The 23,214-nt window shown below is 37.4% G+C and overlaps 1 protein-coding gene across 1 annotated transcript in view; it reads right to left on the reverse strand.

The window, feature by feature from the left end:
• MDN1 (MDN1, midasin homolog (yeast)) overlaps positions 1-23,214 on the reverse strand; it is a gene marked incomplete at its 5' end in the record, with an annotated part of 89,492 nt that overhangs the window by 62,919 nt on the left and 3,359 nt on the right. Inside the window, 22 exons of the mRNA XM_010183284.1 lie at positions 37-178; positions 927-1,073; positions 2,133-2,341; positions 2,700-2,878; positions 3,340-3,491; positions 4,338-4,448; positions 4,615-4,762; positions 5,417-5,530; positions 7,296-7,392; positions 8,681-8,825; positions 9,862-9,965; positions 11,131-11,342; positions 11,877-11,937; positions 12,039-12,187; positions 12,735-12,847; positions 13,925-14,020; positions 14,721-14,802; positions 15,873-16,066; positions 17,790-17,904; positions 18,867-18,970; positions 20,429-20,560; positions 21,849-22,061. Coding sequence (XP_010181586.1) covers positions 37-178; positions 927-1,073; positions 2,133-2,341; positions 2,700-2,878; positions 3,340-3,491; positions 4,338-4,448; positions 4,615-4,762; positions 5,417-5,530; positions 7,296-7,392; positions 8,681-8,825; positions 9,862-9,965; positions 11,131-11,342; positions 11,877-11,937; positions 12,039-12,187; positions 12,735-12,847; positions 13,925-14,020; positions 14,721-14,802; positions 15,873-16,066; positions 17,790-17,904; positions 18,867-18,970; positions 20,429-20,560; positions 21,849-22,061 — 3,019 coding nt within the window. The remainder of the gene's footprint in view (positions 1-36; positions 179-926; positions 1,074-2,132; positions 2,342-2,699; positions 2,879-3,339; positions 3,492-4,337; positions 4,449-4,614; positions 4,763-5,416; positions 5,531-7,295; positions 7,393-8,680; positions 8,826-9,861; positions 9,966-11,130; positions 11,343-11,876; positions 11,938-12,038; positions 12,188-12,734; positions 12,848-13,924; positions 14,021-14,720; positions 14,803-15,872; positions 16,067-17,789; positions 17,905-18,866; positions 18,971-20,428; positions 20,561-21,848; positions 22,062-23,214) is intronic.

The following is a 23,214-nucleotide window of genomic DNA, read 5'->3' on the forward strand; positions in this document are numbered from 1 at the left end:
ACAGACACTGTAAAAACCTGAGGTAGCAGGGCTCACCATCATTTGCTAAGTGCTGAAGCCAGTCATACTCCTTCTCCAGCTGCTCTGCCAACCTGTACCTTTCAGCCCAACGAAACAGATCCCGCAGGGTAATGAAGCCGTGCTTCCCAGCGAACACCGTTGAACCTCTGCGGTAAGACTGGCACAAGAACAAAACATGAGCCATTTTTTCATGAACCTGTCCGAATACTTAAAGCTAATCAAAGCTCTCTGATGTGAGACTTCTTCAAATAAACTAGGGCTGGGTGATAGGGTCAGGAATTCTAGTACAGTCACAACTCCCGAAGTCAAATTACCTATAAGTAGGTATAGGTACCAGGAATAAAATTATATAGATAATAATAAATTAAAATACGAAGAAAATAGGTACCTAGAATAAAACATAATCCAAATCAAAAGATTAGGTTCTACACTAATATGTATGTTAGCACTTTGAAGCATGCTCCCATTTGTGCTGCTGCAATTGCTTTTAAATATGAAATAGTTTTAGCTACATACTAAGCATTAAATGTCTGTTAACATAGGAGTGTCAGAACAGATCCAATATTATTGCTCAAAATTAATAACAAATTTAGCGTGACCCAATGACAGCTACAGATCCACTACTGTATTTTAGATCCAGAGCAAGGGCTTGTTCTATATATGAAATCTCAAAACTTTTGGTTAATTATTTTTTTGCTGCTAGCTTTCTCTCAAATCTGACATCACCTTCCCTATTCTCCATCTGAACCACTGAACTAAGTACTTTGGTAGCTTCTCTTCCATCAATTATGATTGGGGCTTTTAAATATCTGCCAGTTAGCAACACCACCCTGAAAGGAATTTCTATTACTTTGTGCTAAAATATGTTTGCATGTCTTCTACAAAAAGAAGGAGGACTCTCATACTTGCAGGTCTAACATGACTTTGACAAGTTTGCTGCAATAAGAAGGTGGCAAACTGCATCGCTTGTGCAGGATGGTTTCCAATTCAGCACTTGGCAGTTCATCAAAATGCAGTTCCACAAAACGATTTCTGAAGGCTCTGGACAAAACCTAAAATAGGAAGACATACTATTGCTTGAACATTTTCCTTTGATATTCCTCATGTTGTATATCTTCCCCTATACATCCAAAGGAAATTATGGGTAGTGTCATAGCATACAAATTAGCACATAAACATAAACATTGAAAAAAAGTTTAAGAGAGCTTGTGTGAGGACAAAAGCCTTAAAACATGTGTTTTAACCGCAGTAGGCAGCTAAGTACCAGTCACTTGCTGGTACAGAAAGCAGAAAACTCGTGGGCTGGCTGAGCTAAAGGCAGTTTCATACATAAAGCAAACTGTGCATGCACAAGCAAAGCAAAATTAGGAATTCATTCATCACGTTCCATCAGCATGCGAGCATTCAGCCACATGCAGGAAATCAGAGCTTTATCACACGCAACAGTTATTTGGGGAAACAAACACAAAACATTCCCCTCTTTCTCTGTCTCCACTGAGTTTTTACTGCCAAGCACAAGATTATAATGTATGTGATATCCCTTTGGTCACTTGGGGTCAGCTGTCCCAGCTGCGTTCCCTCCCAGCTTCTCGTGCATCCCCAGCCTCCTCGTTGGCAGGGCAGGGTGAGAGCAGAAAGGCCTTGACGCTGTGCAAGTGCTGTTCGGCAACAGCCAAGACATCCCTGTGTTATCAATATTGTTTTGGTCACAAATCCAAAACACAGCACCATACCAGTCACTGTGAAAAAATTTAACTATTCCAACCAAAGCCAGTACAAAATGGACATCAAGAGCCTAAGTCAAGTCTCTTTTCCAGTGCTCTTGAGCAAGAAATGCTGAGTGAAATGTAATATACATAACTCCAGTGTAGTAAAACACTTAAATCTCAACTACTCAAAAGGAATTAGAAATTTGGTATCTGCAAAAGAAGAAATTAAACAGAACCGAGTTGTAATGAAAGGCAGTCCACAGCCACCTCAACTCCCTGCCTCTTGAGAGTTTCATGTTAATTCTGTGCTGCGCATCAGAAACTCTTCATGTCACACTTCTATGTACTAGAGAATGAATCTCCCTCGAGTCATAGCTACTCAAAGAAAGAGATTATACAGACCTTTCTGCCACCATAGAGTCCTGGAGGATTCTGTGTAGCAAACAGCATGAAGCGAGGGTGAGCTTTGACAACTTCCTGGGTCTCAGTAATGAACAGTTCCCTGTTATCATCCAACAAACGGTTGAGAGCCTCCAGAACATCAGTGGGAGCCAAATTCAGTTCATCTAGAACGATCCAGTAACCCTTTCTCATTGCATCTATGAGAATGCCTTGGAGGAAACAGAAGTTCCAGTTAAAAATCTAAATAAACAAAACTAAATCTAACAGAAGCATGCGTTCAGATACCAGATATCATTCAGTATATATGCTAATCCAGCAACAGTAGCAACAGTATTGCTAAGCTGTTGAATTCTCTTCTTTATGTCCAATAGAACAAGTGAGATGAGACAAACATGAACTCCTAAAAATTCCCTGAAATTCACATAAGTATTCATAATTTATATGCAACTACTAACTTTATGACAAGTCATCTCTCCATTGTAATAAAACTGACAAGTTGAACAGAAAAGAAGAAAAAAGCAATGAAGCGAGACAGAAGTTTGGAGTAAATACAATATGCCCACACACCTTCTTTAAATACCAGCTTCCCAGAGGCGTCCGATGTATAGCAGCCAATATATTCTTGGATGTCAGTGTGCTCATGATTGTTAATCCTTACACAATGATTCCCAGTAGCAGCAGCCAACCAGCGAATTAAACTGGTTTTACCAACAGAGGTCTCTCCTTGAATCAGTACTGGATGAGTACTAGAAGGGATAACCAAAATATTGTTTAGAAGCACGAGTTACGTCTCTCATATACAAGATATCAACATCAGAGATCTACATTATCAAACTACATCACCAAAATACCACCACTTATGTCACTTGGACACTCCAAGTTCATACACTAACAGGGGAACATAAGTAACTTTACCCCCATGTGCTAACTGCTACCCATGAAGCTTTACTCGGCAGTGTGAAATAAGCAGGTTATTCTAACTGCAAATTATCATTTAAATTAAATTAAGTATGGCAGTAAGATGGTTTAAAGAGAGAAGAAACATGTACAAATTCAAGTCACTGTACAATGAAAAGTTAACTGTAAAGTAGAAGGAAAATGGACATTACTTATGTCAAATGATAAAGGCTAGACAGGCACCAACACTTGAAGCACAAACAAACATCTTGAACTTAGTTTTTCAATCGAAAAGTTGAAACAGACTTACCCTGCAGACACAACTCTGGCAATGTCTTTCAGGTTAAGCTTAACTGAAGCTGTTAGCACATAAGTCTCATCTACAGCAGGCTCTTTATCCCCAGCTGAAATCCAATATCCTTCTACAAGTATAAATCTCCCTCCCTGGGGTTTTGGTATTTGCTAAGGAGACATGACATCATTATACAAGTGAGATTATACAAACGAGTTTCAATTTGCTAATGAAGACAACTACTGTTACACCACTGCAACCCATTATCTAAGAAGTCATTTTAAATTAATTTCTGAGCACTCCTGCAGTAAGCACTGTCCCCTTGTCACAGAATGCAAATTACAGGAAAAGCCTGACCAGGTTATTTCAAGGTCTTGAAGCAGGAATCTTTGCCAGTAGCATGACAATAAAGATGTCTCAAGAATCCTAGCTCTGAATTTTGAAGTATGCTTCCAAACAGGAAAATGGCTTTTATCATTTTATATTCATACATATTTTCTAACATGAAGGGGGTTATTCTGAAACAAACATCTCTCTTTCACAATTGGCTTCTCCATCCCACCTGCCCAGTTTCCCACGCAAACTCATGCTGGGCTCCCAGAACTAATGGGAAAAGAAGAATCTCACCAGAGGCAAAGCACAGATGTTAGCTCCATATCCATATGTTCTGCATTCAGAGTTTAAAAATAAAAAGCCTGTGAAAGCTCCTCAAAAGTCTGTGAAGGCTTTACAGTTGAAGTCACTGTATTAAGCTGCCCACACTCCCCAATGCTGTAAATTATTCAGACTTCCATATTTTTTCAAATTAACAAATAAACTATCTAACATGGGCATTTCAAGCAGAAGTACAAAATTATGAAGAAACAGTATTAATTTTTTCTTTTTAGTTATTATCTTTATACCATGAAAAACAGAGCTGCAAGAAGGAAATATGGAGAAAAAAGGCAGAGGAGGCAACTCAAAATAAATTCTACTCTAAATACTCTGAACAGCTCTATATAGGCTTAGTTACCTACCTGCTTGGTAAGGCTTTTGATGTTGCCAGAGACTATATGCTGGCAAATTAGCTTCCGAACTACTGGGTGCGAACTTCTGTCAAGCTGCGTCAGGAAACTCAAACAGAAGCCCTAAGAAGAAGGGTTATTTTTCAGTTATGAAAAATCATTAGAAAAACTACAGAGACTAAAGAGCAATTTTCTGTTCAATAACAGACTTAGAAAAGAGGCCTCTTCTTTACCCAAAGAGTCTTTGTAGTGACTACACACTGAAACAAACCCCAACATAGGTAATCACCTCATACAGCGAGCGTGGTATGCTGCTACATGGATTAGACGCTGCAAACCTCAATGCCCTGCAAAGTGTACGGAGACTATAGTGAGGTCTGTGGCCCGTTCCATCCACCAGCTTTGCTTCTGCTTCCTTTCTCACAGATAAATAAAAGCTGCAACAATAAAGAATGAAACCAGTTTCAGTTACCTAGTGCTGTTACTGATCAGACCACTGCTCTAAGAGATTAAACCAAAATATGAACACTTAAGCTTATCTCCAACTGTCACTTTTTCTAAGAGCTCCAGGTTAGGAAAGCCATGCCAAGCTCTGCCATCTGTATAGTCAGTGAAGCAAAGCAATAGACTATTTTATAACCACATTTTTGAGAGAGCTTGATATAGAGAATGACTATAAACTCTTAGGTATTCTAAACATGTAACAGTTCTTCATGTTAAACACAGTGAGATAATACACCTTAAAGTATGGGAAAGAAAAGCAACCTGATAAACACACAAGACTTCCATTGGTATGATCTAAAGAAACAAACCATTTTATTAGTCTCTCAGATGGGAAAGAGGACTGCAATAACAATGTTTAAACTGGTGCCACCAAGAAAGCATTTCTGAAAGAAAGAAAATGTACTCCCCACAAGTACAGAAATCTTCAGAATGAAGAGGATGGATGTCTACCCTCTTACATTTCCTAAGACTATGCAAACTGCTGCGCAGAAAGCATTAGTGTTTCGCACAACAGTCTAACCGCAGACTACAGCTACTTTCTTTTTGTGACTTACTCCAAGGATTTAAAGAAATTACAACCAACTTACTTCACAATTCCCTGTACTGTATTTTTGTTCAAGTTCAAGCCTCTCAGATAATCCATGATAAGAACTTGCAAGTCTCCTTCATTTCTCAGTTCTTCTACATAAAGTTCAGTAAACCTATAAAAATCAAATCAATCCATAACACATGGACGTCTATCCACATAAAAAAATCATGTTGTATAACATTTCATATTTTATAAGCAGAAAAATACTGACTTAAGTTACCTATAGATACATTCAAGAACCACAGAGTCATTAAAAAGTATTAGTAACACCGTATTTTTAAGTAGTTTATCTGAATTATTTTAACTTAGAAGACTGAAAATGAACTACAGGACTGTATTTCTTAAAATAAATTTTTTAAACAATTTGCAATAGATATCCAAACATTATGGGCTGAACACTGGAGCACTGACAACAGCAGGAGCACTTCTCAAAGTGGACTCTAATTATCTCTGCTTTAAGAAGTGGGCACTAATGAAATATCACCCATTACAGTTTTGTTATAACTAGCATATCAAGGTTGTTTTCTATTTTTTTCAAATATCCAGCTCAGCAATGATAAAGTTTAAAAGCCTGACAATAACCAAAGGAAAATTAACAGCAAAACATGTACTCACTGAAGTTCTGACTATCTTTAAATACGTCAGTGTTTCACATTTAGTACACTACACTGGCAGCTATAGTTACTCAACATATTTTCTAACCATTAGTTAGTCCAGTATATTTGCACCAGGTGTTGAATATATGAGTTTGCAGCCCTTCCATAGCATGCAATACAACCACAAATCAACATAGAATTGTATCACAGAATGGTTTGGGTTGGGAAGAACCTTAAAACTCATCCAGTCCAACCCCTGCCATGGGCAGGGACACCTCCCACCAGCCCAGGTTGCCCAAAGCCCTGTGCAACCTGGCCTTGAACACTTCCAGGTCCCTCTAAATGGCATCCCTTCCCTCCAGTACGGCAACTGCACCACAACAAACATAATATAACTGTGCAATCAATCACTAAATTCAGACAGGCAGATATTTTTTACAAATGGAAAAGTTCATTTAAACTTAAACTGAAGTATCTTTTCTTCTTTATTACATTCACTTTCTTCCCTTCCACTACTAAGCCAGTAGAGCTTATAGCAATAAAACCTTAACTTGTCACTAATAACTGCAGGTGACTAGTTACATATAGTTACATATAGAAAGTGCATCTCTACAGTTTTGCACAGCATTTATGAATTTGATAAGGGACAACATGTGGAACTTTTGCCATTCATGAGAGAAACTGCATCAAATACAAGCAAGAAGATCTTTGCATGCAGGAACTGGTAGTATGGAAGAATAGATTTGGCACAACTCCAATTTCCTGGCCACAGGTAAAGTGTTTGAGAACCACACACCAAATACATCAAACATCACACAACTGCTGCACCAGGCAAAACACCTTCATTCTGAAAAAACAAGGCTGGATATCTAATTTTTTGCAAGGACCATCAACACTTCCGAGTTATCAAGACAAAGGCTGCTAAACAGACACAAAGAACTTCTTTTTATTACCCCCATCAGGAATATAAACTGCTGCAGCAGCATTCCCAGGCCCTGACAGCTTAATTGCAAAGAATGATCATCCCCCTGACTCCAGCGACAACACTCTACATTATTGCTAGACCATTTGGTTCACGCTCAGCTTCACAGAAGTATTTTCCTGATGCCATTTCATGAAAAACCATCACCATGATGTGAAGCAACAGGAAGTTAATTTGAGTGCAGACTTATATCCTCAGGCTTCAAATAAGGCATTCTTCACTGGGTCAATTTGTGAAGCTAATTCGTCACTCTCTTTTTCAGAGTTTAAGTATTTTGTTACAGAATCATGACTTCCTACCTGTTTCTTATTCCTGGAGGAAGATTTCTCTTTCCAACATCTGTAGCTGGATTCATGCACGCAAACAAACGAAAGTCAGGGTGACGGACAAGAGGCTCTAAAGGAAAACAGAAATAAGAGACATAAGGTTAATGCTAAACCCAGGATATTCCTGATGTTAAATGAGGTATATTTCTTCTAAGACAGTCTTCTATTACTGCACTATTACATTTTCTTAAAATGTCGGGGTGAAAAGTTTTCAGAGAATAACCTCATGTCATTTTATCAGAGGTATCTCTACATCTACAACAGCCACAGGCAAGTGAAATCCTGTCTTTTATTTTTACGTAGCAGGATGCTTTAACAACACAAGATATTTCAAAAACTATAGAAGTCCTAAACTTGGAACTCTCTTGTCTCTCTCAGAACAATGGCCAGTGCTTCCCTCAGCCAGGAAGAAAACGCAGCCTAGAAAGCTCATACAACATTTGTCTCTGTAGCTCCAGAAAATAATCTTCAGCAATCGTATTTTTTACCTGTAGATCTATACTAGGTCTGGCTGGGATGGAGCTAACTTTCTTCACAGCAGCCCCTGTGGTGCTGTTGAGAACACACCAGTGTACCAGTTATTGCTGAATTCTGCTGGCACAGCATCAATGCTCTCTTTCCCCACTCTGCCCTCCCTCTCCCAGTGACTTAACTGAAGGTGAGCAAAAAGCTGGGAGGGGACACTGTCAGGTTGCTGACCCAATTTTGCCAAAGTGATATTCCCTACTACGTAACACCATGCTCAGCAAGAAGAACTGGGTAAATGAAGCAGCAGGTAGTGATTTTTGTCTGCTAAGGTGGCTGTTGCTTAAGAGACTGGCTGTACTTTGGTCTGCTTGTGGGAGCCGCTTAGTGACTGCCTTCACATCACTTCTTTCACATGAGTTTTCTTGGTTTTGCTCTTTCTATTTTCTCCCCCATCGTGCTGGAGGGTGGTGGGGTAGGAAGAGTGAGCGAGGAGCTGTATGGGTGCTGGGGTCAACCCACAAGGACTCAAATCTAAGTCCTTGTCCACATATTTCTAGCTGGAGAATATATTTGCAGGAGCAGTAAAAGAATTACTACAGCAGCAACTGAACCTCGCGTTTAGAGACAGCAATGCTTACTGAGGGCACTAGAGATCTACTCCTTGTAGAGTCCAAAGAGGCAAAACCTACAATTTTTGCATGCTGAAATCTCCTGAGGCACAGTGTGCTTGCTATAACTCCCACTTACCGTATGAAGTTTAGAAAGAACACATTCTTTTCTGCACACATTCATCTTAATGGTAAATGTTCAACTTATTTTGAGCTTTATAGGACAGGGAACTGAACAAGCTGGACAGCAAGATACAGCATTAGCAAGCACAGAAATAATACCTGTGTCTCCTCTGTCTAGTAACACCAGTGACCCAGATGATCCTTCCAATAAACCACTCAAGCACTCTAAAGTCTCTGCTGCAGCCAAGTTGATCTCATCCAATAAAATCCACTCTCCTTTTTTTACTGCTTGGGCCAGAGTACCCTAAAAACAAGATCAGTTTGTTAATGGCGTCACCAGCAGCAATATATCAACTGAAGCATCTGTATACTGGAAATATTTGTTTGGCAGTCTATAGGTTGATTAGACAAATGACAATTCCAGACCTTTGACAGCAATAGCAGTTTTACTGCTCTCCCTCAATAACAGCAACTATTTTACAAGTCACGAAAGTCAGATAGTCATCACCATTATCAGCTACCACTTAGACTGGCTCAAATATAACAGAATTCAGCTCTCTTATTTGTGCAATGCTGCCTGTCAGTGATATCCATCTCTGTGGTGTGTGAGCTTCACTGACACCACTATGAGAATAAAGACGGTTAATCTAAAGAAATCCAAAGACACAAGCAACATTACATTCCTCAGGAAACTACATCTTATTAATGATAATTATACTTAAGTCAAAAGTTCTCCAACTATTCATAGTCAATTTTTAGGAGGAAGACTGGTCAACATTTTACATACTTTACATAAAGACTGAGAACACAGATTCAGACTAACAGGGTGATAAGGAACAAGCATGCATTAACTAGCATCCTTAATCATAAACCTTTCCCCCTTAATCACACTTAATGCCATTAGACGATTACACTATGGGTTTGAAACATTCCCAAAAAATCACTTTTAGATAAACAGCATAGATTGTTAATACTAAAACCTTTACAGGAATCCCTAGGCAGGAACACGTCCTACTTGGAGATTGGTCAAGATGTTTTTCCTAATCTTACACACTTGAAAAGATACGACTTACTGCTCATATTCTTTTATCATACCAGTCCTATTACACAGCATTGAAGTAATGCGTTAGCATAAAACATCTTCCCCCAGCGTCCTCTCCCTGCATCTAACCCCTGCCTCCTTGCAGTAGCACACTTCGTTCCACAGAGTTACCATGGAACAAGTTTTACTTCACTGCAAGATTCCTGCCAGGAAGTTATTTATATATAATACCAATGGCAAAGTCTTTTAAATGCTCCTCCTTATTCTTTCTAGCATCAAAATGCAAATTTCTAAATACCTCAACAAATGCAAAGAGAAGAGCATTTTCTGTCATTTTCATCTGGTGATGAGCATGATTGAGTTTAAGACCAAATGCTTCCCATTTTTCCTTCAGTGGTGAGCCTGTAAGCAAAGCAAATTTATGCTTGTACCATCAGAACAATAGCACAAAAAAAAGTTTAACATTAGTATTTTAATCAAGTTGTTTCAAGCAGAGATACAAGAGTAATAGTAGTTGAACAACAAAAACATTCAAGTTCTACAGATGACACTGCATGAATTAAAAAAGAAATTTTGCTCATTTTTTTTTTTATTTAGCTGAACACTACTGACATATGGGTACAGATGATTTGCTATTCATTCCAGCATATCCTATCTTAGTAGCAAATACTTCTGCTGCACTTGGTTCCAGCACAACTGTTGCCACTCTCCAATTCCCAGAGACAGAAAGAGGTATCTCAGAAAAGTAAATCCAAATTTACAAACCTTATGGCAGAATAGATTAACAATGAACAGTTCAGTATCAGTAAAAACACTGTTGCTTATCAGTTATGACATTATTTACTATTGCACTCAGTTATTTGTTAAAAATCTCAGCCTGAGGTATATGCATCATAATGACTAAGTTGCTAGCTTTGCAAGTTAATAGATTTCAGCTTGCCTTCACTTGTGATTGTCAGTACCTGCAACAAGTGGTCTTTAAAATCTCAAATCTGTTTTACACTGATGGGCATTTACTTTAATATTTGCATATTCAGAAAAAACAGTTAAGAGAGGAGACAAGTTTCATAATTAAGTTCACTTAGCCCATACAGAACGAAAGCTACTTTAAGGTTGGCTTATCGTTGTTTTGTTTTGTTTCTAAAATAGGATCTATTTGTGAATCCTGATGAGGTTCAAGGACTGAAAGAAAGTATGAATGCATTCATATAGAAGACTGCCACACAAAAAACTAGGACTGTTCACCAACACAGCAAACCAGTGTTTAGTGGAGACCAGATGTCAAGGGCACCACAGGTCAGACGAGTCAATCTTCACTCTGTCAGACATGGCTAACAACAGTGATGGATTAGAAAGAAAAAACCCAAACTATTCTAATAGTATAATTCTAATATTCTGAATCTCTTGTTGTAGACAGAGATTGCACTTTTAAAAACCAGAAGTCAAAGAAGGATAAAAGAAAAAAACAAAAACAAAACCCCAAATCAACCAACAAAAAATTCACCACTAGTTATCTACTCTGCAATGGTTCACACTGATGATGCATTTCATCAGTCTGAATTCTCACCGGATGTATTTTCTTTTGCTTCCTTATTAATAGCAGATTTATGAATATGCTGCATTAGTTTCAGCAGATCATGCCAACGTTTCTGCCTGTAGCATGTCTGAATGTGTCCCAAGAATGTCTGATTTTTCTTTCTAGAAAATGTCTGAGAGAAGAGTTCTTCAAAAGATTCTCGCAGAGGTAGCCAGATCAGCCTGTTATCCACAGGCTTGTAACTGAAGAGAGGCAAAAGAGCAGTTACTTATTTGTGACACAGGAACTAGCACGTCAACTAACAAAAACAGTTACTCAAACAACACCACTGTGCATGAAGGAACCCTAGTTTCCACAGTTTTTTACTCAATGAACGAGCAAAGTAAAATGGTACATATTTAAATGCACCTCATGAGGTGATTTTATGAAGACAGGACCACTCTAATAAGTAAAATACTTTTACTTCTACCAACCAGTCTATACAGTGAATACTATATGGTCTTTATATTGAACAGGTTAGCAATTTTGAAAGAGACAATAAGTTGGGCTTTTAAATTACTTCATCACATACAGATGTGCACACAATTCAGTGAAACTGCTTCTGATCTTCAGCAAGTACAACATTTCTGCACACAAACACATTTAAGACATTTACGCCACTATGAAACAGCTGTGTCTAAACAACTCCTTGACAACACAACTACATGCACATTAGAAGCTTGTTCTGATACTGCCAATTTGTTATGCAGAACCAAAACCAACAGTCAGTAACTCACCCCCCTAATAGATCTGCTGTGTCACTTTGTTGGTTCATGTTGATAACCCTCAAATGGTGTCCTAGAAACAGAAACAGAAAGCACCATCAACTTGTGGGGGTCTTTTGTTTGTTTGTTTTTTTAAATCATATGCATGCAAGTTACAGCCTTCACACTATTTACCTGTAATATGAGCAAGGTACTGAACTGTTGAGGTTTTGCCAGTTCCTGTTTCACCAACCAGAAGTACAGGCTCTCCTTTGACAACACAAACTGCAAGCTGTTCAATCAATACTGCAGATGGCCTTGTGGCAGCAAAGGTTTGTTTTACCCTGGAAAAAAAAAAACACAAAAGGAAGCAACTCAAACTCAAGATTTGTCAAGGAGCTAGTTTCAATTTTATTTTTTAGAGAAGTGGCCGAATTCAGGATCTTTTTTTATTAAAAATATAGATTTGGTAAAAATTAGTTCCAAGATACCTTTATAAGACATTTTTCTCAAGATACAACTAAGAAATTCAGGGTTTCTGAATAACTTCCTAGCCAGTTGAGTTAGTGCCACATGCTACAGTAATCTCCTTTTACAAAGATAGATTGATCAAAATCTTAGTACAACAGCTGTGGATCCACACTGCTTTGCAAAAACAATAATTCAAAAGAAGCCAAAAATCTTAATGCTTTGGCTGCCCCAAGTATGATACAGCCAGCCTTAAAAATACACAAGGCAAAATTCAGATCGTGGAAGAAAAAAAATCTCATCCCATTCCTTTCATTAGAGTGATAGTAACCAATTTGCATTTTTTTTAACCCTGTGACCTCCAATCTATACTATTCTACCACAGAGTATTTCAATTCACATGGAAACTACAAGACATTGTACCTTCGTACAGTGAGAGCCTGGCTTTGTTTTTTCATGAGATGCACTCTTCCAACAGAGACTTCTTGTTCCTGTATTAGAATTTCTGGTTTATAGAGTTCACAGAAGAACTCCACCTGTGAAGAAAGCATGAACATATCCAATACTAATGTTGCCTACAACATCACACTAAGAACATCCATGCTATGCCAACAGCATTAGTTTGCATCAAGCTAATTTTTCATTATAAGATTTTATACTTTGCAGGGTTTACATGCTCATCACCTAAAGGATCTCAGAAGTGTAATTGTCTGTATAAACAACATATTTCCATTTCATAACTTGGTTATGAATCTATATAATTATATTTTTCCATCTACTTCCATGGTAGTTCAACCATAAGAACTTGAACTTGGGAACAGTTATCTTCACTAACAGACAACATCCCTCAAAAAAAATATTGGTGAATACCTCCGTCTAAACAAGGATATTTTGTCATTGGCAGAGGATAATATATTCTTGTATTGAAATAATGCAAAGCAAGAAGGACAAACAGAAAAATCCATAGAAGTCTACGTGATCCATCTGTCCACCCAGCTGGCAAGTTTTTCCATCTTAAAGTAACAAAGGAGAGAATTTTCTCTGCAGTCAAACTTCTATACTCAGAAATAGCTGACAAAGTAATAATTAAGTTTAACTCAGCCATTTATATCACATGCCATTAATATATTGAGAGTTAATATCCTCTAGAGAGGTACTTGATTTTGGAATCAATGATTACAGAACAAGTGATAAGGAAGATCATATTTCTCTCTGGTCTCTTTGTTTAAGTGATTCAAGTTCACTGTAACCACCAAAGAAAAAACAGGTTCTTTACTACTCTGTGCATCTAGCAGTACCACTTAGTGGTATCAGCTTAGGAAACTACACTGCTCCATCTGTGTGATCCTTCTTTTGCATGATGAGGCCATTTGCAATCTGCTTTGAAACAGGTTCACTTGAACTTTCAGAGAAAGAAAATGCAGCTGAAAATAACAGGAGAAGAACATAGATCCCAGGATAGAAGAAGACAGCAAAAAAAAACAAACAAAAGAGTTTGAGAGATACAGGCATAATTTTTAAGAAAAATTTTTAACATTTAAATTAATCACTACAAAAATTGCAAGATAAAGAATAGTACTAATAAACATCATGTTAGTTATGGCCCAACATACCTTTTTCTTGGAAATGTTTAGTTTACTTCCAATAACTGTTGCCATTTTCTGTCTGCTTCCTGGGTTGGACAGCATTGCTGTGAAACAGTCCAATGCCTGTCAAGGGGAAAACAAACCAACTTCAATACAAATTTTGTATGAAATGACCTGACAATCATCATCTTAATTTACATAAGCCTGAATACAATCCAGTCCTGGTAAACACAATTATTTCACTGTCCACGGATCAAGTCAAACAATGGAGTTCAAAAGGATGCAATAAGAACTTCTAAACTCCGTAGCATAGGGGGTTTCTACTGAAAGTAAAAAGTTCTCCATGCTCAGTCACAGAAGCTCTTTTTAAGTGAATGGACCAAAATGGAGAAGGAATTAACACTGTAAGAGTTCACGTCTTAAAATTGCCTCTGAATGATGCACACCCGAAAAATTCCAAACTTGGAATGTAAGTCGACGCATAGGAAAGAAGCCTCACATTACAAGAAAAAGGAAAGATTTAGTAACTTTTACTCTCAGGCATATGAAATCCCAGCTCATGTCCAATAAAATTCTGTTGCAAATGCTATTTGTATGACAGTGGTAAGTCTGGACTGGCTTTCAGCACATTATTGCAAACAGTTTTCCTAGTAGTAAGGAAAGCCTCTGACAGACAGATCACAAACATTCCAACTACAGTCCAACTGCTTCAGATAAAACACATTGTAAATTTCTAGCTCACATTCCCAAACAGAGTATTTTAAAATTTGTGAGACAACACTAAAATTTGGGTAAGCAATTTCTGAATCAAGTCTTACCGCACCTCCTGAAAAATATTCACTGCTGTGGTTGAAGAATTACTGTTGAAGTTGTAAGCAATTCTGCTGCACCAATTCAGTAGGTCTCTAAAAAGGAAAACGAAAATATTTGGTACAAACAAGCCAAAATGCACAGCACCTTCTTTCATGTTCAGCTTAGGTTGTTATGTCATCTTCTAGCAACTGCACATGTAGTTGTTGTGGAAGTTGTACACATAAATACGATGCTAATTCTAAAGAGTAGCTAAGCACATAAAGACCAACAGTGTTGCTTTCAGATATGCAGTTTGGAAATAGGTAATACGTAGTCCATTAAATCATAAAATAATTCATGAAAAAATGAAAAACAGCAAGCTTTTCATCCAGAAAGGTCTAAAAACCTACTTTTGTCAACATGCTCAGTCCTTAACAACAAAATCTTCCGAAAGGCAAAAAAAAGGGAAACATTTAATTCTAGAAGAACAACTGCTGTTTTAAAATTAATGGCATTCTTATGCTTCACAAAAATATCAGGTAGTACCCACACTTAGTATTTACTGACTAACTCACAAAACCCTACTGGTTACACAAATTCCACATCAGTTGAATTGACATTTGGTATGAGAGGAAGTAATAACTGAACACCAAGCTGCACTTCATAAAACTTCTGAAATTAGTAGTACACTACAGATACGGTTATTTTCAGTCATCTGTAAGTTAAAATGCTGTGAGTGTCTAATACAAAATTATCCAGATAAGCAAATATACACAATGGCTGAAAATGCTACCTACTAGCTATTGATAGAACATTATGCAGTACATTTCAGTCAACAGTTCTCAACTAGAACTGATGTTTTATTTTAAAATTAAATGAGAAGTAATCCATATGGCTCGACACCAACGCAACATCACATTTGACAAAACCTATACTTTCTCCTGAAAAAAAAAGTATAGCAAATAAGAAGTCCTAAATAATTCAGATTAAGATTTTTTAAAAGATACATTAACCGTTATCTTAAAATAAAACCCACATTTGTCCCGTTCTATGATGTTCCAGTTTAAATACTCAAACTTTTATCACTATTTTTAAAAAATTAAGAAAAATAACAAATATAAACCCTTCTATCTCTGCAGCCAGCTGACTAAATTCTTCTAATAAACATATAAGAAAAAACAACCTTAGAGATAGTTCTCGTCCTTCCAGATTTGGTTTCTTATTTTCTGATCTTGATTCTGATGAATCTTCTGCTGCATGCCTGGAGCCAGAAGCAGCGTTTTCTGATGCCTCATACTTGTCTCCCGTAAGGTGAATGTAAATGTCTAGCAAGTGATCAGTTACATGAGCAAGACTGGGGTATATCCTTTGAAGAACCTGAAAAAAAGGTAGGAGAAAGTCTTAAGCATTGGAAGGAAGCCACCAGCCCCCCAAACTTTAATAGGGTACTCTTCAATAGATACTCAAGCTAGGAAGCTGCACAACACCGCTCTCTTGGACTCTCTCTTTTGAAGAAAATAAAAGTTATTCTGACTTGTAAGATACCAGTTTGGATGTTAGATACAAACTACTCCAATTCATCTAATACATTTGCATAAATACCAACAGGAAGAACAAAAGCTACATTCAACACTAAAATCAAGTCTTGATGACACAACTTTACAACTGATAACAGAAGTTCTTACCTCCTGTCCTTTTTATGACTGAATTTTTTGGAGCATTCAGGTTGTCTATTCACTGTGCTGACAAAGACACTTTAAGGGGCTACTTTTTCTTCTGTAATTTTCTTTCGGCTCAGTTCTCTCCACTGAAGTTTGCCAACCAAAATTATTGCTTCCCAAAATAAGCTTTTCACACACACAGGCCAGGAACACTAGTCCTATCCTGCCAAACTGACTTTTAAAATTAATCAAAAGAACATCTCTATTTTCAAGACAAGCAAGTAGGTATTTACCACTGTCTCTTCTTCTACTAGCACAGAATCTCACACAGCATTTGATTTCTATATTTTTGTGACTTGAGCTACAAAGTTACAAAAAAGAACAGAAAGAGCCTAGTAGCAAGCGACTCATTTAGCACTGAAGCTTCCTTGATTTTTTAAGATTTAGATGGCTATGTTCTACTTAAATTTTGGTCCTTTCTGAAGGTTACCTTTGACATCAGTTCAGCCAGAAAGCCTTTTCTAATACTGCAACTGTGAGCTTCCTAGAACTGCTGCCCATGTGGATCTATCGGTAGTAGACACAGCTGCAGCACACAAACATGTGTATCTCCAGCAAACTCTGCAGAGGTCTTCCCATGCATCTACCTGCTTCCCCTCCAACAAAATCTACAAGTCCAAAGTAAGTGCTGTTCTTGCCCCATTCCTAACACTTAGCTCACAAATGACAAAACAGAAAAATACACACATATTTAAGGTCACCCATAACTGTGCTGGCTGCTGAATGAGTCCCATGGAGTGAATGAATCCTATTGAAAAAATTATCTTCTTCATTCTAGAAAATTCAGAACTTTCTCCTCAAGTCTTCTGCTAGAGACTACTCACCCGCTTTTCCTTTAGGCAAGGGTCTTTTTAAATTAGATCCTATTTTGAGCTCTGTATCACAAGTTGAATCTCTAGAGAATTCTATTTTCATTTAAGCCCTGGGCTCCTTTAATTTTTTGAAGGACTACGCAAAGCAAACAATCCCTGGAGATGCCAGCAAAAGATGTCAAGAGAAGCCATTACTTGTAACATCTGACCAACTATTTCTCATGTCAAAGCTCAGAACTCAGGATTAGAGTAAGCTCAATTTTCTTTTTTTCTCCATTTTTAAATCTCTGTTGGCTATAAAATGGCAAAGTAATTCGATTTATAGACCCTTTTGAAGCAGAATTCTGATAGCCAAGGCAAGTTCCAGCAGTCTTTGTCCAACTTACTTAAAATTTTCCTGACAAAATACCTGTTTATTTCAAATTCAGCACGAGAAATCTGAAGTGATAAGGGTATACTGTGGAACTTATAGATAAAAGTAAAGATCAAATTTACTACTGAAAAATACGTATTACATTTAATTGAAATAATTATTCACACGTCACAACAGAGCAACATACACCATACCTCCTTGAGTTCTCCTTTGCTCATGTTATCCAGATGTATTTTAGTCCAGTATTTGTCCAAAAGAGCAGCATGGCTGCTTTGCTGCCTGTACCAACCTCCGCCACAACTGAATATCCTGAATCAAAACATGAAGGAACAGCATATTGTGTTTGGCTGAAGAATTCGGTATTTCCAGTGCATTCCTGTACATCAAAAAGCATGCTGCATACTGCTGCTACAGCACAGTGTGCACGCACAGATCATCCACTCTGTCACAGTACTTTCACATAACCCACACTGCCTATCTCTGCTTTCCAAATTAACTTTTATCACAGTTTTCCCCCCTGTAGTGCAAAATCTCCTTAGAGATACTTGCACAAAGACAACTGACAGTAAGTCAAGTATATGAGAAACAACATACAGAATTCTTTGTAAGGAGAGGAGCCTGACAGAAGCAGCATGGATAATATCTTTATTGCAGAGCTGCAGGAAAAGCATCTCCAGCCGCTGTTCCCCTCCACAGTCTTTCCTTCTACTTCCTTCTATTTATTTTTTCATGATTCCCAAATAAAACTGCTTTATCTTATTAGAGATGCATGGTTCAGTAAAAATTATTCATGAAACTCAAAAAAATATCTTCCAGGAAACACATGTATATGACTGCTCAAGGAGGAATGAAAAAACAACACAGAAAACTAATCACATTCAATAGACTACCAATTACCCCAAGATCAGCAAAACTAGTATTTTACATAGGTGCTGTTAAAACCAGCAAGTCAATCATAAACCTTCTCCACACAGTAATTGCTGAGAGCAGTATTTTGTTTTGGTGAGAGGTTGCTTTTGCATGGTTCCCCCAAGCAAGTTTCAATCCCTCAGCCTTGCTGAAGTGATCTTTCTGTACAAAGACTGCATTCACCCAGCAGTAACATAAAGCTGTTCTGGAGTGAAAAAATTCCTTTCTCAACTTCTGTCGCTTCTATTGCTTGTTAATTGGGGATTGCTAAAATACTCCTGCCTAAGTATCTTGCACTTTCTGTCTTTGACTTAAAAATAGGACATCCATGCTCTTATCCTCATTTAACTTTACAAACCTACCTCCTGGTTGCAAAAAACTGGAATCCTGATGCTACTTTCAAACAGTCACCACGACCAGGAATCAGCAACTCTCTTTTTTCCAAAAGAGGAATCAGCACAGAGATCTGGAAAAGGACATTTATAAAACTTTTTTTTTTTGTGAAACTGTAACAGACAGCACACCCATCCACACTAGTTTCACACTTGAGATGAGAGAGCACTTCCACTAAGCACATGGTCAGGAACTGCCCTTCCCACAGATTGCGCTTCCAAGTGATGCTAACAGGAGCTGCAGAGTCTCCAGTAATTGTAATCAGCAGTGGAAGTCACAAGCGTAATGTTCACCTATCTTCTTTCTCCTGTATCCAGACTTAAGAGAGTGGAACTGACAGTCTTTACACTGCAAGTTAAAATCAAAACTATTTCTTTGAATTGTCAAATGAATTAATAGACACATCTGTGTCAGCAGCCTTCTTTTCTTTATCTGCCTGAACAAGGATGACATGTATCGCAAAGATGTCAAACATCAACATTTTCCAGTGAATACACCGCTACCCCAAGGAGAATTCGGTATTTATTTAAAGAATCTATCCTTCTACATTGAAGGACAGTAATAATGGTGGAAGAAAATGGGAGGTCTGACCACAGTGATCCCTCAGCACAGACGGAGGCAAGCATGGAGACTTTGATATGGTGAAAGAAGACAGGATGCCTGCAGGGAGGACCTGAAGAAAGGGAGAAATGAATGCAGGATACTCCTCCGGGCATGCTTATGATGAGTGCAATGAGCTGAGCCCTCAGAAGCAAATAAGAGCACAGCCCTCTGGCAGTGAAAAACTATCTAGTACATACAAACAGCGTTTCTTGGCTTTCTTATAAATTCCCTCTATTTCAGAAGCCTAGACCCCAATAAACAAGCTGTAAGGTTATTTAGTCACACAAAGGATGCTTTACAAAACAGATATGAAAGAAAACAACTATATGCAGAATGTCCAGCATTCTGGGCATCTCTATGGCATCATTTTTGTAGCAGATATGCTCTCAGCAGCCATTACTTGAAAAGGGAAGAGTTACAGTCTAACTAGTTCTTCTGGAGATGAAAATTGAAAGTCTGTTAAATCTATACTGCTTAATTTAACAACGCATTTTAATATCCAAGCCAGAGGTAAGAAATGTATAAGGAAAAGCAAACAAAAAAACCCAAAAAACATCCCCAAATAAACCACTGTAAAAAAAAAAAATCTTACTAAAAGCACCACTCTAATAGAGTAACAATATTCTGCGGTTTTTGGGGCCACACTTGTTTTAAAAGATTAAAACACGATTTAAAAGACACAAAAGCTCATTATCAGTCTTAATTCAGATCTTTAAAGTGACATGTGGCATCAGTGGCAGTGTTACAACTATCCTAAAACAATGACAAAGCTAATATGGTGTGCTAATATGTGAATGAAGACAGACAGGTTAATTCCTTCTAACCTCTTTTAAAGGGGCAGTACATTCAGCACGCTGCTACAGAACTCCAAAAATTGCTAGTATGGGCCTTAAGACCAGTACCTTACAGTGAATACGAGCATACATACCACATCCAGAGGAGCATAATCAATATCCTCCAGAAGTATCCAGTGACCTTTGGTAACAGCTTGTGTCAAGGTTCCAGGCTGCCATACAAATTCCCCTGGTACATCTGTACAACGATACATACCAAGCAGCGTCTGTAACGGAGGCAATCGGTAAATTAGAGACCTGTTCATTACATCCCTTAAAAGTAAAAACTTACAAAAGTGACCAAAGTTGATATAAGTAACGCTTACTTGACCTCCACATTACTAAACAATCCATGTGGTAATCTGTGCCCAGCATTACACTTCTTTGAATTTAGGAAAAAAAAAAAAGTTTCACTGCTCCACATCTATTGTGAACTAACATAGTAATTAAAATGAACCAGGAAACTGGAAGTGTATTTACATATGTGCCACCATAATTAACAAATAATCAGCTATATAACATGCTAAACTGTCCAGGGTTGCACTGAACTCTATTTCTCATATTTGAAAAGTCTGTGAATAGCCTAGTAAAAGGAACTGTAAAGCAAGTTATTCAAAGATGCAAAGATGCAAAGGCAGTCAAGTGTTGCTTCTCAGTAAAGTCGTAGCTTCCATGTTTAAGCGCTCCTTAAAATTATGTTTGTGGTTTCACTACTACATATTTTGTACCTTGAACTTTATTACTTTTTCTTGATATGGTGGTCTTACTCATGTATATGAAAAGATACTCTTGTGGAGAATAGTTGTGAGATGGTGAAATCAGCTGCTCTATGCAAATAAAGAAGGTGCTTATGTATGCTAACAGAAAACTTTCAGATGACACTTCTGCTAGGCACTAACCACCTTGGAAAACTAAATATAAACTAAGTCAAACAACAAATTAATTCAAGCTCTAAAGTTATATATGCAAAACGAGAACAATGTGAATCTATCTTCACCTCTGGTTTTATCTCTACAGGTAGAGCTAAGATCACTATTATCTAAGTGCAACTGTCCTCAGCATAACAGGACCTTACATCATCTCACCGTTGCCTCAAAAAACTGGGATTAAACTGACATTAGCTCACTTAAACTGAAACAGAAATGTCCATATAGCCTTTGGCACCAGCTTGAATAATTTTAGATTAATTTTTTCCCAATATAAATCAAATGTCTTTTTAATTAAAAAGAAAAAAATCAATAGGGCTTTTCCACATAGAAAAATCCTGATAAAAGCTAATTTGAATGAAACAGATACAGCACAATTATGCACAGAATTTAAAACCTATAGAAGCTTAACTGTGATTTCTCTTCACATTTTTTTATTCTCATCAGTAGTAAGACTAATACAACAGAGTCATGGGTTGTCAGGGCCTTTGGGTAAAAAGCTAAACATTATCTTATTAGAAAATTAAGTCCATGCATTAGCTAAAAATTAAGTCTTATCAATGAACCATAAAACAATTTAATCAGTTACCTTACTATCAGTTTGATCACCAAGTTGGACTTTCAGAAGATGAGGAGGCTTTGCTCTTCCTGTAACAGCTGCTAAATATTCAATTAAAGAAGTTTTGCCACATCCTATTGGTCCTTCTAATAAAACAGGACTCTGATATGCTACAGCAATAGCAAGGTTTTGAAGATTTGTGAAGGCAGATTCAACCAAAACAAAATGGCTGGTGTTATTCTCCTGTTCAAACATAAAATTTGAGTTATTACACTGTAATTTTAATACTTTTTTTTTTTTACAGGTTGTACAACACAGCACGGTTAGAGGAGTGAGTCTGACAACTAGAAAATTTTGGCCTGCAGATCTGTCAACACATATCAAATAAAATGAAGGATTCTAAAACAGTATTTAATGACAGATATTAAAATAGGCTTAATCAAAAAGCTATTATAGGTGAAACACTTAATAAAGTATATCTACAATTTGTTCCCAAGGGGGGTTCACACTAAGTTGTCAGTACCTGCATGGAAACTATTCAATCATAACACATGTCAATCAAATACAAATTGCAATATAAGTGAAATTAAGTAATCAGAATGGATCCAAATCACCGTTAGATTAAGACGATGCAAGCATGAATATTAACTGTTGTATTTACTTCGTACCACACAGGCCAAAGTATGAGATCATTAAAGTCAGTGCATGAAAAAAAGTAGATAAATTCAGTAATATTTTTATTTTATTCAAAATGCAACAAATGTAGTTTACTGAATAGCAATTAATCAATACTACAGATACTATCCAAATACTTATATATCTGTCTATCAGCAAAAAAAAATAGTGCTTTCCTGCCAAAAGGCAGAGAGAAAAGAAATCAGAGTACATACTGCTTCAAAACAAGTGTCTTGTATTTAAGTGTGATGATCTTTTCAGATAGAGTTTCATGCACTTCTCTGGTAACAGTACTAGTTTATAAGAGTACCTCATTTTCCCCTCACAGTTTGCTCCTACCTCCTTATCAGACATATTCAGCTGTAACTGGAACCTACCCAGCATAACTGGAGCTACTCTGTATACCAGGTCAGTGAAATACCTGTGGCTATTAAAAAAAATACAGGCATGCCTTTTGGGGAAGTTCTCTCTCCTCCCTCACAGACAAGGGGTACCCTTTCAGCAATCCAGTTTATAGCACGGGCTAGCTTCAGCACAGCTGCAGCAGCAATGACACTGACATGGAAGTAAGAATCTCCTTAAACAGCTCTACAGTTCCCCTGGCTGCACTGAATTTCAAAGTACACCCTCAATCCTATTTAAAAAAAGCTAAAATACAGCAAATTCAACTACAGAAGTTGAAGGGGGTGGGGAACAATAATTTGAGGAAATTTCTCTTTCC

This window comes from Mesitornis unicolor, unplaced genomic scaffold (assembly GCF_000695765.1).
Source record: "Mesitornis unicolor isolate BGI_N332 unplaced genomic scaffold, ASM69576v1 scaffold16314, whole genome shotgun sequence".
Taxonomy (NCBI): Eukaryota; Metazoa; Chordata; class Aves; order Mesitornithiformes; family Mesitornithidae; genus Mesitornis; species Mesitornis unicolor.